A 15196-nucleotide genomic window follows, 5' to 3' on the forward strand; every position below is an offset into this window, starting at 1 on the left:
TAAGCAGGTACTGTTGGAGGAGCCCTTGGTACATACACATACAAGAGAATCACAGCCCTATTCTATTCAACATTTGCCCGAACCATGTAAGCTAAAAGTGGGTAGGGAGTAGAGGTGCACACACAATGCCCACCCCCAATGTCTGCATCTGGCAGCTCAGTTTGGGACATTCCCACATTGAGAGGGAAGGTCTGAAGGGAGATTCTAGGTGTGCTCAGGTGAATGTGACAGAGAATTTTGTGGTCCGTTGGACCGGGGGTCCTAAAGGAAAGCGAAGATACAAGCTTGCAGCAAAGGTAGGCCTTTATTGGTCACGAGCGTACGCACGGTCAGTCTCCCTTTGAGCTTGGTGGAGCGCTGCAACATGGCACTGTTCGCCTGGGGTTTATATATTTTCCAGGACAAAGACATTAGCATTTCCCAATCATGGAGTTACACATAAGCATTACATAGAGGTTACACTGTCTACATTATTTTCTAGCCAATCAGGTAATGTTAAGCAATTCTAATACCAGCACATTTCTGCTATGAGCTAATACATTCCAGTACGAATTCCTCTCATAGCTTTGGGGAGGACAGAGACTTTCAGTACCAATGTTCTGTTCCCCTTATCTTATCTTCTTGAGCCAGGCTGTACCTAGCATACGATGCATACCAGTTACCATGGACACATTCGTGTCACAGGCAGAAGTGTCAGTACCAAGGAGAGGATCACTTCTGCTGTTCCTTTATAAAATTATGATCCTTATAATTTCTAAAAGAATATATTTTGCCTACCTTATGTATATAAAAATTCCCCATTAAATGCACTTAGAATCCACCTCATGACTGGGAACCCTGATCAGGCGTGCTTAAAAGGAGATCTTCAAGACGAACCCACAGACTAAATGAGATAGTCAGTGAAAATGAGCGGAGCTCAAATGAAGCAAAGAACAAATGGGTGCCACCAAAATATCAAAAGGATCAGGTTTCTGATTCTCTTTGAAGCTCTGAGCAGAATGAGGTCACATCCACACAATGCATTTAAAGCACATTTGATGCACATTTTAGAGCACATGCCTTCCCCCAAAGAATCCAGGGAACTGGAGTTTGTTAAAAGTGTTGGGAATTGTAGCTCTGGGAAGGCTAAACTACAGTTCCTAGGATTGTTTGGGGAAAGCCAGGCACTTTGTGCATTAAACATGTTTTAAATGTATGGTGTGGACATGTCCAAGGCAGTGGTTTTCAGCACAAGTATTTTTGGCCCTGGTTTCTTTGCTTGAGGAAAACAGGAGTCTGTAATGATAGCAGAAGATGCACTTTTCAACACTTCTTTCTAGGAAGGAAGGGAGTCCCAGCTGAGAGAGCTAGGCCAACTGGGACTTGATCGAGTGGGCTTTCCCACCCCCCTCAAGATCTGCCTTCTGAAATCACAGTCCAGTCCTGAGGAGGATGAAGAAGGAAGCTGCCGAAGCTGCCACTGTGATGTAACTGATCTGCATACTGGCTGCACCATCGATGTTGCAGAGATCAGTGTTGCAGCAGGTAACTGGGCGTGTCAAGCCAATCCCGTCCACATCAGATGGAATGCAACTTGAGGAGCAAGACCGTGTGACAGTTGCATCGCCCAGGAAAGGAAACACTGCAAAAATAACCAGCAAGATAGGTCAGCCCTTGCTGACTGCCCACCCCCTAAAATCAACCACAGTATTGGGGGGTTTCCTTTGTGTCTCCTTGTGTACCACCTTAACACCATTTGAAATTTATCTGCAACTGGGCAAAGGGAGCTGTGGCTTGCTACCCAACACTGAGTAAGGGAATAGCATAATTCAGCACCTTAAAGTCATATACTCGGGGAAAGGCCTGGAGGTCAAAACCAAGTCTGCAACCAAAGATCTTGCACAGGTCAGCTTCTGTAGATCAAACTGCATCATCCCAAATGCTACCTGAATTTTTTGCGCTGAGATGTAGTTTTGGTGGACGGGACATTTCAGTGGAGGAATACAGGGAAGAAAGGGTTTTGCAAACTCCCCAGCAAAAAGGGCCACAGCTCAGTGACACAGCGCATGCTTTGCATGCAGAACATTTCTCGTTCAATCCCTGGCATCTCCACTGAAAAGGATCAGGTAGCCAGGAGATGCTTTGTTCTGTCTGACTTAGACACTGTCTCTGTCTCCCTCCCCCAAATAATTCATTTTTCCCCCAGTCAGGAGCCAACTGTTTGCATCCATGCCATCGACTATGTGAGAACATCCACACAACTTGCAAAGCACAGGTTGGCAATTTGAGCTCATGGCGACTTCACTTCTGGGGAAGAGATGCAGCCAAGAGGAAAGGCGTCTGCTTTGTATGCAGAAGGTCTCAGCTTCAGTTCCTGGTATCTCCAGGTAGGGCTTGTTCCCTGCCTGAAATCCTGGACGGTCTCTGCCAGTCAGTGTACTGAGCAAGATAAGACCAATGGTCTGACTTAGTATAAGGCAGCTTCCTGTGTTCCTATGTGTTCCACCCACCCACTCCCCCTGTTAAAAAAAGATGTTCCTTACAAACATTCTATTCATTCAGGGGAGGTCAAGGGCTGCTGCATAGGCCCTGAGTTACACAAAGTGGAACTTCTCTGTCTGTTTCTTTCCTTCCCAGAAAGAGCTTGTGGGCTTCCCCCAGGCACCTGGCTGGCCACTGTGAGAACAGGATGCTGGACTAGATGGGCCACTGGCCTGATCCAGCAGGCTGTTCTTATGTTCTTATGTTCTAAGAGAAAGCCGGCAAACCCCTGGCCCAGGTGGACAACAGCAAAAAGGTTGTCCCTTTGAAGAACATGAGAAGAGGCCTGCAGGATATCAGATCAACGGCCCATCTAGTCCAGCATCCTACACTTTCAGTAGCCAATCAGATGCCCACAAGCAGGACCTGAGCACAACAGCCTGCTTCCCCACTTGTGAACCCCAGCAACTGCCTGAGTGTGGAGGGAGAACACAGCCAATATCTCACCTTCTTCGCGGGAGTACATTGTCGTCTTGCACACGGTCTCATTCTGCGTGCAATTGGCCACCTTCATGCATTTTTCAGCAGTTGTGGGCTGCTCGCAAGAGTAACACTGCAAAGCTTGGGCTGCAAGAGAGAGAGGGAGGGAGGGAGAGGAAGAAGCCTTCATCAACACAGGCTACCTGTAGGAGTCCATTGGAGCCAAGGGCGCTGTAACGAAACCATTTCTTGGGAACTGTTAGTAAATGTGTTGCTGGTTTGAAGGAGTTAATGCAATGTTAACCAGGTAGGAGGGAGGGGTGAGTGAGAGTCTTAAGGAAAGTTTGAATAAAAGACAATTGGTTTTGACAGCTAGGAGCTTTTTTGTTGTTGGAATTTGGAGTGGAAGGAGGGGGTTGTGTTATGGGAATGAGCTGGGTGGGAAAAGGTGGATTACATAGTTAAAGGGGTAGGATAGGTACGGAAGATAGCGACTATACGTCAACATACTATTGTCTTGAGCCAGGCAGACAGGAGAGGGATAGTAGAAGGCGAGTCAGATGATGAGGGCTTGGACTGGGAGCCTGGGGTGGGGGCTGACAGCAGGGTGGACTCTCAGGGCGCCCCAGCCCCTCCTCTGAGAGCTCAGCCCCCACCACTCCCAACCTCCCTGTACAATCACCACCTGGCTCATCGGACGCTCTCCATTTGGACACGCCCCCGCCACCCACCTCTGAGGCACAGCCTGGCATGTCAGACATTCCCCAGCCAAGCGCTGCCCAGTTTCCCACGCCCAAATTGACTGTTGGAAGCCCTGCCTCCATTGGAGGGGGAGCTTGAGATCAAACCACCAGTCAGAGCTGAGGCAGAGCATTCGTGCGCACATGCAATCCAAGCCTACTTAAGTAGACTCAGGAGAGGGACCCCGTTGCTCAGCCAACATCTTAGAGTCACAAAGTCATGCTAGTCAGAACTAGAGCAGAGTTGATTTCTTAGAAAGAGTAGCTAGGCTAATGAGGCGAACTGCTCTGGATGCGCTGAGTCTGAATCCCTCGACTTCGGGCAGGACAACTATACAACACCTTGTATTTTAATAAAGTTATTTAGTGCATTGAAAATCCTGCATGCCTCCCTGGTCATGTGTGCTACCATATCAGGGTCCTATCCTACATCCTATTGTGCTAATGGGGCACACCAGTGGTCGCCTTTTGGGTGGGACAAAAGGTGGGAGGGCTGCAGCTTGTGGGGCAGAGAGCATATCTGACCCAGGCTGAGGCAAGCGTCCCACTGGGTGGTGTCAGGAGAAATAATCCTTGCGTGTTTTGGGTGGCGGATATCGCCGCTTTCATTTCTAGAGTAGGTTCCAGCTGGGAGGGGGCGGGTGTAAAAGCCACCACTTCTGAAATAGCCGGAGGCGTATTGTGCTGTGAAGACGCCTAATAGACCACGAGCTACAGGGAGCCCCAGCTGACGAAGCGTCAAGGCTCCAGCTGACAAAGCGGCAAGGCGAGTTAAGCAGCAGAGCGAAAAGAGGGTCAGTAGCTCCCGTTTATTCCATTATTTAATTGAAGTAAAACAGCTCAGAGAAATAAGCAATAAGGGCAGCCTAAGGTCACCCTGAGCTAGGAGCCAAATCCTGAAAGAACCTATATCTTAGGAGACAGATCCTAGGAGAAGAAAGCGTATAGAAAGCTAGTGTTCAACACCACCCTAGCAGGAAAGCTTCAGGGGACACCGTAAATAAGGCTAAATTCCAGTCAGAGAGAAGGGGGAAAAGGAAACTCCACCGACACATACAGGGAGAGAGTCAGCTCAGTCCTTGCTAAAAAGGGCAGCTTCAGCCTTCCTGAAACACAACCACAAGCTCTGTTTCCCTAGGTTAAAGAAAGGTCAGGCTGTTCTAGGTGGCAAAACAACAAACACAAAAGATTTGCCTGGAAGGCGCAGCCCCTTGCTTAGATTAAAAGCAGCCAAAAGCTTAAACAGCCCCGCCCCTCGCTCAGGAAGGAAGCCTGAGAGAATACTAAAGAGTTAAGCCCCAGCTGATAGCCATCAGCCTCAAGTAACACATCATTGGCTGGCAGCAGTAGCTGGGAGGAACCAGCCACACATATAAAGTCAGAGCACCCTAGCGAGGGAGCCTGCTCCACGAGCTAGAGGAAGCCCCAGCTGACGAAGCATCAAGGCCCCAGCTGACGAAGCATCAAGGCAAGTTAAGCAGCAGAGCGAAAAGAGGGTAAGTAGCTCCCATTTATTCCATTATTTAATTGAAGTAAAACAGCTCAGAGCAATAACTAATAAGGGCAGCCCAAGGTCACCCTGAGCTAGGAGCCAAATCCTGAAAGAACCTATATCTTAGGAGACAGATCCTAGGAGAAGGAAGCGTATAGAAAGCTAGTTTTCAACACCACCCTAGCAGGAAAGCTTCAGGGGACACTGTAAACAAGGCTAAATTCCAGTCGGAGAGAAGGGGGAAAAGGAAACTCCACCGATACATACAGGGAGAGAGTCAGCTCAGTCCTTGCTAAAAAGGGCAGCTTCAGCCTTCCTGAAACACAACCAAAAGCTCTGTTTCCCTAGGTTAAAGAAAGGTCAGGCTGTTCTAGGTGGGAAAACAACAAACACAAAAGACTTGCCTGGAAGGCGCAGCCCCTTGCTGAGATTAAAAGCAGCCAAAAGCTTAAACAGCCCCGCCCCTCGCTCAGGAAGGAAGCCAGAGAGAATACTAAAGAGTTAAGCCCCAGCTGATAGCCATCAGCCTCAAGTAACACATCATTGGCTGGCAGCAGTAGCTGGGAGGAACCAGCCACACATATAAAGTCAGAGCACCCTAGCGAGGGAGCCTGCTCCACGAGCTAGAGGAAGCCCCAGCTGATGAAGCATCAAGGCCCCAGCTGACGAAGCATCAAGGCAAGTTAAGCAGCAGAGCGAAAAGAGGGTAAGTAGCTCCCATTTATTCCATTATTTAATTGAAGTAAAACAGCTCAGAGCAATAACTAATAAGGGCAGCCCAAGGTCACCCTGAGCTAGGAGCCAAATCCTGAAAGAACCTATATCTTCGGAGACAGATCCTAGGAGAAGGAAGCGTATAGAAAGCTAGTTTTCAACACCACCCTAGCAGGAAAGCTTCAGGGGACACTGTAAACAAGGCTAAATTCCAGTCGGAGAGAAGGGGGAAAAGGAAACTCCACCGATACATACAGGGAGAGAGTCAGCTCAGTCCTTGCTAAAAAGGGCAGCTTCAGCCTTCCTGAAACACAACCAAATGCTCTGTTTCCCTAGGTTAAAGAAAGGTCAGGCTGTTCTAGGTGGGAAAACAACAAACACAAAAGACTTGCCTGGAAGGCGCAGCCCCTTGCTGAGATTAAAAGCAGCCAAAAGCTTAAACAGCCCCACCCCTCGCTCAGGAAGGAAGCCAGAGAGAATACTAAAGAGTTAAGCCCCAGCTGATAGCCATCAGCCTCAAGTAACACATCATTGGCTGGCAGCAGTAGCTGGGAGGAACCACCCACACATATGAGGTCAGAGCACCCTAGCGAGGGAGCCTGCTCCACGAGCTAGAGGGAGCCCCACCTGACAAAGTGTCAAGGCGAGTTAAGCAGCAGAGCGAGTTCGGCAGCAGGGCGAGGAGGCCAGGGCCCCCCACTCTGCCTGTCTGTTCCCTGACCTCAACTAAACCGCAGTCTCCAACCCATTGACGTAATAAACCTTAAACAAAACTATGCAGGTAAGAAGCCAGCAGGGGTGTGGGGGCTTTCCAGTGTTTTGCACCGCCTGCAGCATGTACGACTATCTGCCTGTTGGACAGAAGTCGTGGGTGTGCTCTCGGTGCAATGAGCTCCTGGCTCTCCGGGAGCGACTTCATTTCCTTGAGGCCAAGGTGGCGGACCTGGAAAAGCTGAGAGAGGCAGAGAGGTATGTGGAGGAGGCCTTCAGGGACGTTATAGCTGTGTCCCACTCCAACGATGATAGCTCTCCTGCTATCATGGACAACGATGGTCTCGGGGAAGGAGAGTATCCAGCTGAGGAAGAGGGAAACGATCCCTTAGAAGGGACCCATTCCTTGGGGGATGAGCAGCTATCCTCTCGTGCCGAGGATATATCTCCAGGGGGTGGAGGGATCCTTGTAGTGGGTGATTCGATCATTAGGAACATAGACAGTGGGGTGTGTGATGGGCGTGTAGACCGCAAGGTGTTTTGCCTGCCTGGTGCGAAGGTTGCGGATATCGCCCGTCGTTTAGATAGTTTGGTAGACAGTGCTGGGAAGGAGTCAGTGGTTGTGGTGCACGTTGGCACCAACGACATGGGGAAATGCAGCCGTGAGGTCCTGGAAGCAAAATTTAGGTTGCTAGGTAGGATGCTGAAAGCCAGGACCTCCAAGGTGGCTTTCTCTGAAATGCTACCGGTTCCACGCGCAGGACCAGCCAGACAGGACCAGCTTCGCAGTCTCAATGCGTGGATGAGACGATGGTGTCGGGTGGAAGGGTTTGGATTTGTTAGGCACTGGGGAACATTTTGGGACAAGCCGGGCCTGTACAAAAGGGATGGGCTCCACTTGAACCAGAATGGAACCAGACTGCTGGCACTTAAAATTAAAAAGGTGGCAGAGCAGCTTTTAAACTGACTGAGGGGGGAAACCCGACAGGAGCTGAGAAAGGTCCGGTTCGGAATAAACCTCCCCCCTGGGATAAAAACCAAAGAAATGATGAAATTTTAAAAGGGGTAGGCCTAGAAGTAGGCATTGTGAGAGCAGGGGCACAGGATATAAATTCAGAAGAGCAAAATTACCACAGGCCTAACCACAAGTGCCAAAGACACTTGAAGAGAGACACTGCTTACAAGTGCCTGTACGCTAATGCTAGGAGCCTGCGAACCAAGATGGGAGAACTGGAGTGCTTGGTCTTAGAGGAGAGCATTGATATAGTGAGCATAACGGAGACCTGGTGGAATGGAGAAAACCAGTGGGATACAGTTATCCCTGGATATAAACTATATCGGAAGGACAGGGAAGGACGTATTGGTGGCGGAGTCGCTCTATACGTGAAAGAAGGCATTGAATCCAGCAAGCTCGAAACCCCAAAAGAGGCAGACTCCTCCACAGAATCGTTGTGGGTGGTGATACCGTGCCCCAGGAGGGACTTAATACTGGGAACGATCTATCGTCCCCCTGATCAAAATGCTCAGGGAGACCTTGAGATGAGATATGAAATTGAGGAAGCATCCAAACTAGGAAATGTGGTAGTAATGGGTGGCTTCAACTACCCGGACATAGACTGGTTGCATATGTGTTCCAGTCATGACAAAGAAGCAAAGTTTCTAGATATTCTAAATGACTATTCCCTAGACCAGTTGGTCATGGAACCGACCAGAGGGACAGCAACCCTGGACTTAATCCTCAGTGGGGACCGGGACCTGGTGCAAGATGTAAGTGTTGTTGAACTGATTGGGAGCAGTGACCACAGTGCTATTAAATTAAACATACATGTAACTGGCCAATTGCCAAGAAAATCCAACATGGTCACATTTGACTTCAAAAGAGGAAACTTCACAAAAATGAGGGGATTGGTAAAAAGAAAGCTGAAAAACAAAGTCCAGAGGGTCACATCACTCGAAAATGCTTGGAAGTTGTTTAAAAACACTATATTAGAAGCTCAACTGGAGTGCATACCGCAGACCAGAAAAGGTACCGCCAGGGCCAAGAAGATGCCAGCATGGTTAACGAGCAAAGTCAAGGAAGCTCTTAGAGGCAAAAAGTCTTCCTTCAAAAAATGGAAGTCTTGTCCAAATGAAGAAAATAAAAAAGAACACAAACTCTGGCAAAAGAAATGCAAGAAGACAATAAGGGATGCTAAAAAAGAATTTGAGGAGCACGTTGCTAAGAACATAAAAACCAACAACAAAAAATTCTATAAATACATTCAAAGCAGGAGACCATCTAGGGAGACTATTGGACCCTTGGATGATAAGGGAGTCAAAGGTGTGCTAAAGAACGATAAGGAGATTGCAGAGAAGCTAAATGAATTCTTTGCATCTGTCTTCACAGTGGAAGATATAGGGCAGATCCCTGAACCTGAACTAACATTTGCAGGAAGGGATTCTGAGGAACTGAGACAAATAGTGGTAACGAGAGAGGAAGTTCTAAGCTTAATGGACAATATAAAAACTGACAATTCACCGGGCCCGGATGGCATCCACCCGAGAGTTCTCAAAGAACTCAAAGGTGAAATTGCTGATCTGCTAACTAAAATATGTAACTTGTCCATTGGGTCCTCCTCCGTGCCTGAGGACTGGAAAGTGGCAAATGTAACGCCAATCTTCAAAAAGGGATCCAGAGGGGATCCTGGAAATTACAGGCCAGTTAGCTTAACTTCTGTCCCTGGAAAACTGGTAGAAAGTATTATTAAAGCTAGATTAACTAAGCACATAGAAGAACAAGCCTTGCTGAAGCAGAGCCAGCATGGCTTCTGCAAGGGAAAGTCCTGTCTCAGTAACCTATTAGAATTCTTTGAGAGTGTCAACAAGCATATAGATAGAGGTGATCCAGTGGACATAGTGTACTTAGACTTTCAAAAAGCGTTTGACAAGGTACCTCACCAAAGGCTTCTGAGGAAGCTTAGCAGTCATGGAATAAGAGGAGAGGTCCTCTTGTGGATAAGAAATTGGTTAAGAAGCAGAAAGCAGAGAGTAGGAATAAACGGACAGTTCTCCCAATGGAGGGCTGTAGAAAGTGGAGTCCCTCAAGGATCGGTATTGGGACCTGTACTTTTCAACTTGTTCATTAATGACCTAGAACTAGGAGTGAGCAGTGAAGTGGCCAAGTTTGCAGATGACACTAAATTGTTCAGGGTTGTTAAAACAAAAAGGGATTGCGAAGAGCTCCAAAAAGACCTCTCCAAACTGAGTGAATGGGCAGAAAAATGGCAAATGCAATTCAATATAAACAAGTGTAAAATTATGCATATTGGAGCAAAAAATCTTAATTTCACATATACGCTCATGGGGTCTGAACTGGCGGTGACCGACCAGGAGAGAGACCTCGGGGTTGTAGTGGACAGCACGATGAAAATGTCGACCCAGTGTGCGGCAGCTGTGAAAAAGGCAAATTCCATGCTAGCGATAATTAGGAAAGGTATTGAAAATAAAACAGCTGATATCATAATGCCGTTGTATAAATCTATGGTGCGGCCGCGTTTGGAATACTGTGTACAGTTCTGGTCGCCTCATCTCAAAAAGGATATTATAGAGTTGGAAAAGGTTCCGAAGAGGGCAACCAGAATGATCAAGGGGATGGAGCGACTCCCTTACGAGGAAAGGTTGCAGCATTTGGGGCTTTTTAGTTTAGAGAAAAGGCGGGTCAGAGGAGACATGATAGAAGTGTATAAAATTATGCATGGCATTGAGAAAGTGGATAGAGAAAAGTTCTTCTCCCTCTCTCATAATACTAGAACTCGTGGACATTCAAAGAAGCTGAATGTTGGAAGATTCAGGACAGACAAAAGGAAGTACTTCTTTACTCAGCGCATAGTTAAACTATGGAATTTGCTCCCACAAGATGCAGTAATGGCCACCAGCTTGGATGGCTTTAAAAGAAGATTAGACAAATTCATGGAGGACAGGGCTATCAATGGCTACTAGCCATGATGGCTGTGCTCTGCCACCCTAGTCAGAGGCAGCATGCTTCTGAAAACCAGTTGCCGGAAGCCTCAGGAGGGGAGAGTGTTCTTGCACTCGGGTCCTGCTTGCGGGCTTCCCCCAGGCACCTGGTTGGCCACTGTGAGAACAGGATGCTGGACTAGATGGGCCACTGGCCTGATCCAGCAGGCTCTTCTTATGTTCTTATGTTCTTATGATATTAAAACAAAACATCTTTAAAAACATCTTTTTAAAAAAAGCTTTAAAAACATTTCCAACACAGATGCAGACTGCGATAAGGTCTCTACTTAAAAGGCTTGCTGAACGAGGAAGGTCTATAGTTGGAGCCAAAAAGATAGCAGAGATATACATTTAATAATAATAATAATACAAATTTAGGATAGGCTATCAATGTTTTTAAGATATTTTAAAACATCTTAAATCTTTAAAAACAAAACATGTTTTGTCCTTGAGATGCTTTATAGATTTTGTAATGTTTTTTAATGTTTTCTGAGAGGAAGAGTGGGATGATGATGATGATGATGAAGAGGAGGAGGAGGAGGAGGAGAAGAAGAAGCCATCTTAGGGGGAAAAGTCCCATTGGAGCCAATGGGAATCTCTATTTCAGGCTATGAGGCAGAGATGACACGACAGTCAACATATAATGTTGCCCTTTCAGAAAGACAAGAAGGAACATTGGGATTCTGGGTGTTGTTGTTGTTAGAATTAGAATTTATATCCCACCCTTCCTCCCAAAGGAGCCCAGGGCAGCAAAAAAAAATGTGTACAAATTTATATGCATTTTCTACAAGTTAATCCCTAGGAATGTAAGAACCGGCCTTATCCAGAGTAAGGCTATTAAGGGTCCAACTAACTTGGCATTGTCAACAGTCAGGGGTTGGGAACCTGTTGCCCACCAGATGTTGGACTACCAGCATCTCTGATCCTTGCGCTTATTGGCTGCAACTGATGGCAGTTGGAGTCCAACAACCTCTGAAGGACCCCAGTTGTTGCCCAGCCCTGGTCAACACCGACCAGCAGTGGCTCTCCAGGGTTTCAGAGAAAATATCTCCTGGGATATTGTTATCATGGAGAAATGTGTGATCTGATTGCAAGTTGCATTTGGAACCACAAGGAAGTTTTGGAGTGTCGGATCGGGCGTTGGCTGCAAAAATCAGACCAAATCAATCCCTCCCCCATTTCTACCCTCAACGCTCCATAAAGTTATGCAGATTAAACTTATTTTTCCTGGGGTCAAGTCCTGTTTGGATAGCATTAGAAGCAAACATTCTTTGAACGTTTCTAAACATCCAAAGGTAATGTGAGGTCCTGAGACCAGGTGTTCATTCTTTGTTGAGGATTTCCAGCTGACCATCAGAGTTCACAGCCATATATAACCCAACACTTCTTTGTAAATTTATATAACAGCTGATAAAAGCAGGAAATGTGTGTGCCGCCAAGCTACTTAATTTGCAGTTTGTTTGGACAGGATTTTATTACTCAGATGGTCTGCATTGTTGTTCTGTAAGCTGCCTTGAGCATAGGATGTGAGAGGATGTAAAAGTAAACTCCCATCCCAATAATGTCAAGGCAAAGGCCACACAATTCTTATATGAAATGCAGCATATACAGTTTAGCAGAGTGCAAAGTTTAGCTGGAAGGAGCCTGGCTCAAATGTTCTACTGTAGGGTTGTAATTGTCGTTGTGAATGTAATGTGTTGTAAGCCATTTCTAATAATGTATTTTATATTGTTGTGACCCGCCCTGGGACTTTCCTGTGAAGGGCAGGTAATAATATTTATTTATTTATTTATTTCCCACCTTTCCTCCCAGCAGCTCAAGGTAGCGTACACGATTCTCTCCTCTCCATTTAATCCTCACAACAACCTTGTGAGGTAGGTTAGGCTGAAAGGCAGCGACTGGCCTAAGGTCACTCAGTGAGCTTCATCACTGAGTGGAGATTTCAACCCTGGTCTCCCAGATCATAGTCCAACACCCTAACCATTACATTACACTGCCATTATTATTATTATTATTATTATTATTATTATTATTATTATTATTATTATTATTATTATTATTATTATTATTATTATTATTATTAAATAATAATAATAACAACAACAACAACAACAACACTACCGCTCTGGCTTCCTATCCTACTCTGGAATCTGAATAAGATTCCATAAATGCCCTACATAAATGTTTCCAGGGGTGCAGTCACCCAGGCTCACAGGGGGTCATAGACTCCTTACTTTTTTTGGAACAGGGTCCCAGACAGGTCTCTATGTCCAAGCCAGTCATCACGAAAGGGGAGCATGTTAGCCATTGAAAAGAGTCCTTGTCCTTTCATGCTGACTGGAGCCAATCAGAGTAAAAGGCGGAGAATCAGCCACTTAGAAGACTCTTCTCAGTAGCTAACACACAGCCTCCCCTTTCATGTTGGTTGCCTCCCTGAGACATCTGTTGTAGTGGAGTGTGGACCTGAAAGATGGATGAATCTGTCAGTTTGAATTCTCTAGATTTCTCATTTTTTCAATCGTAAATTCAGTTCTCCATGTTTATGCAGAAATTTGCAATTTTTTTTAAAAAAATCCTCATGAAAATTCACCAACATTTTAGGAACATAGGAAGCTGCCTTGTACTGAGTCAGACGATTGCTCCATCTAGTTCAGTATTGTCTACACTGACCGGCAGTGGCTCTCCAGGGTTCCAGGCAGAGACTCTTTCCCAGCCCCACGTGGCGATGCCGGGGATTGAACCTGGGTCCTTCAGCATGCAAGGTAAAGGCTCTGCCACTGAGCTACAGCCCTTCTGCAAACTGCTCCTAAACATATTTTGTACGCACTACTAATATGCACATTTTTTCCAAACAATTTCTCCTAATATAATGCATCTGTGTATGTTATTTTCATGAATATATGCATTTTTGTACATACTTTTTGGTTGGATAAGTGTATCTCAAAATTTAAAAAAAGGCAGATTTCAAAGGATGGCTGTGTTTTGATTTGCATAATGGTTCCAGAAGTGTGAATTAAGGAGTTTCTCATAAAAAGGCAAACAAAATTAAAATTATCTTCCATCCATATTGAGAGATAAGCAATTTGAGTGATACGTAGGTAAAATCAGCTTTAACACACAAATATCAATGCTGTTTGACTACTCAGCCTACTAAAACTACCTCAGTTGGGTAGATGCCATCTCCGTTCAGAGCAGTGTCAGCGAGATGCAGCCTTCCCCCTGTGATAAGGGAGAGGGCCTTCTCAGTGGTGGCCTCCAAATTATGGAATGATCTTCCTGACAAGATACTCCTGGTGCCAACACTGTTATCTTTTCAGCGCCAGGTCAAGACTTTCCTCTTCTCCCAGGCATTTTAGCATGTGTTTTTAAATGGCTTTTAAAAATGTGTTTTTTAAATTTGTATATCTGTTTTTAATGTTTTAATTGTTGTAAACTGCCCAGAGAGCTTCGGCTATGGGGTGGTATATAAATGCAATAAATAATAAAATAATAATAAGACTAAAGGTTCCCTGACCCAACTGCAAGTGTCATGGTGCGGCACCCAAATTTGCAACAGCAAACTTGTCTGCATCCTCTTGTGATCCAGCTGCTGCACAGGATGTCAGAGAGGGGAGATGGCCATACAGTCTGTGGCAAAATGCAGCGAGCTGTGAATAAAACCTTCCATCAAGCCACAGGTCTTACCTACTTGCTCCTGTTTATAACCTCTGCGGGCTCTTCCAGACTGTTGGTGATTTTCAGGAGGGATTCAATCACATACCGGCAAATCAAGCTTGTGCAATGAACATTTATTTGGAGCTCTTCCATAACAAACACACTCCCACCCCACCCCACCCCCACCCCAAAATCTGACTTTTTGCGATTAAAGAAAGTGATGGGGAAAGTGTGGATAACATTTGCTTGATTCAAACTCATCTAACCTCCCCACAAACAAATCAGAATGGATGCTCAATAAATTGCCCCAGTTCCATCTAAACTCCCTGCAAACTATGTGCAAACAAATCAGGAGGAATGCTCAGTAAACAGGTCATCTGGAAGTGAGCTGCCTTTTCCTTTTTAGGACTTTCTTTGCAAACATGTGGACTAGGAACTTGCTATTTAAAAGACAATAAATGCAGCACTTCTCCTGGAACTGATGAAAGCATTAGGTACTGCATTAACTGCCATGCATAAACCAGTGCCCCAAATTAATTTATCTCCCAATCAAAACGTTAAAAAAGGATCTATGTAAATAAAAAAGGCCTTACCAAACTCAGCATACCAAGCAGCCGCCAGCAATGCAGAAAGGAACACCTTCATCCTGCCTCTTCAGCAGTTCCTCACCGCCTGAGCATTCCAGTTTGCTGGTCAACAGCCCAGCTAATAAATAATCTGGGTTCTCTGCCTTTTTTGCTATATCAGAGGTGGGTTGGGTTTTTTTCCACCCATCATGTCCCTCCTCTCTGAAACAATCTCAAGCTGAAAAAACAAGTTTGCTTTCAATCTTGAGAGGATTAGATTACCAAGAAAAAAGAAAAATAGGCACACCTGACAGTTTTATTCCCCCCCCCAACACACCCACCCAAGCATTTCTTGGGATTTCCAAAGGGAAATGAATCCGTTC

General features: G+C 45.8%; 1 protein-coding gene across 2 annotated transcripts in view; it reads right to left on the reverse strand.

The window, feature by feature from the left end:
- Nucleotides 1–295: 295 nt before the first annotated feature.
- The window catches only part of LOC133376284 (ly6/PLAUR domain-containing protein 2-like), a 33429-nt gene continuing 18528 nt past the window's right edge, over nucleotides 296–15196 (reverse strand). The window contains exons 1-3 of one of the 2 annotated variants that reach the window (XM_061608101.1): nucleotides 14841–15050; nucleotides 2968–3087; nucleotides 296–1621 (exon numbers count right to left, since the gene is read on the reverse strand). In XM_061608101.1, coding sequence (XP_061464085.1) covers nucleotides 1410–1621; nucleotides 2968–3087; nucleotides 14841–14892 — 384 coding nt within the window. In that variant the 5' untranslated portion in view covers nucleotides 14893–15050 and the 3' untranslated portion in view covers nucleotides 296–1409. Of the gene's footprint in view, nucleotides 1622–2967; nucleotides 3088–14840; nucleotides 15051–15196 lie in introns of those variants that run through there. The other variant, XM_061608112.1, reaches the window with a different exon arrangement.

This window comes from Rhineura floridana, chromosome 1 (genome assembly GCF_030035675.1).
Source record: "Rhineura floridana isolate rRhiFlo1 chromosome 1, rRhiFlo1.hap2, whole genome shotgun sequence".
Classification (NCBI taxonomy): domain Eukaryota; kingdom Metazoa; phylum Chordata; class Lepidosauria; order Squamata; family Rhineuridae; genus Rhineura; species Rhineura floridana.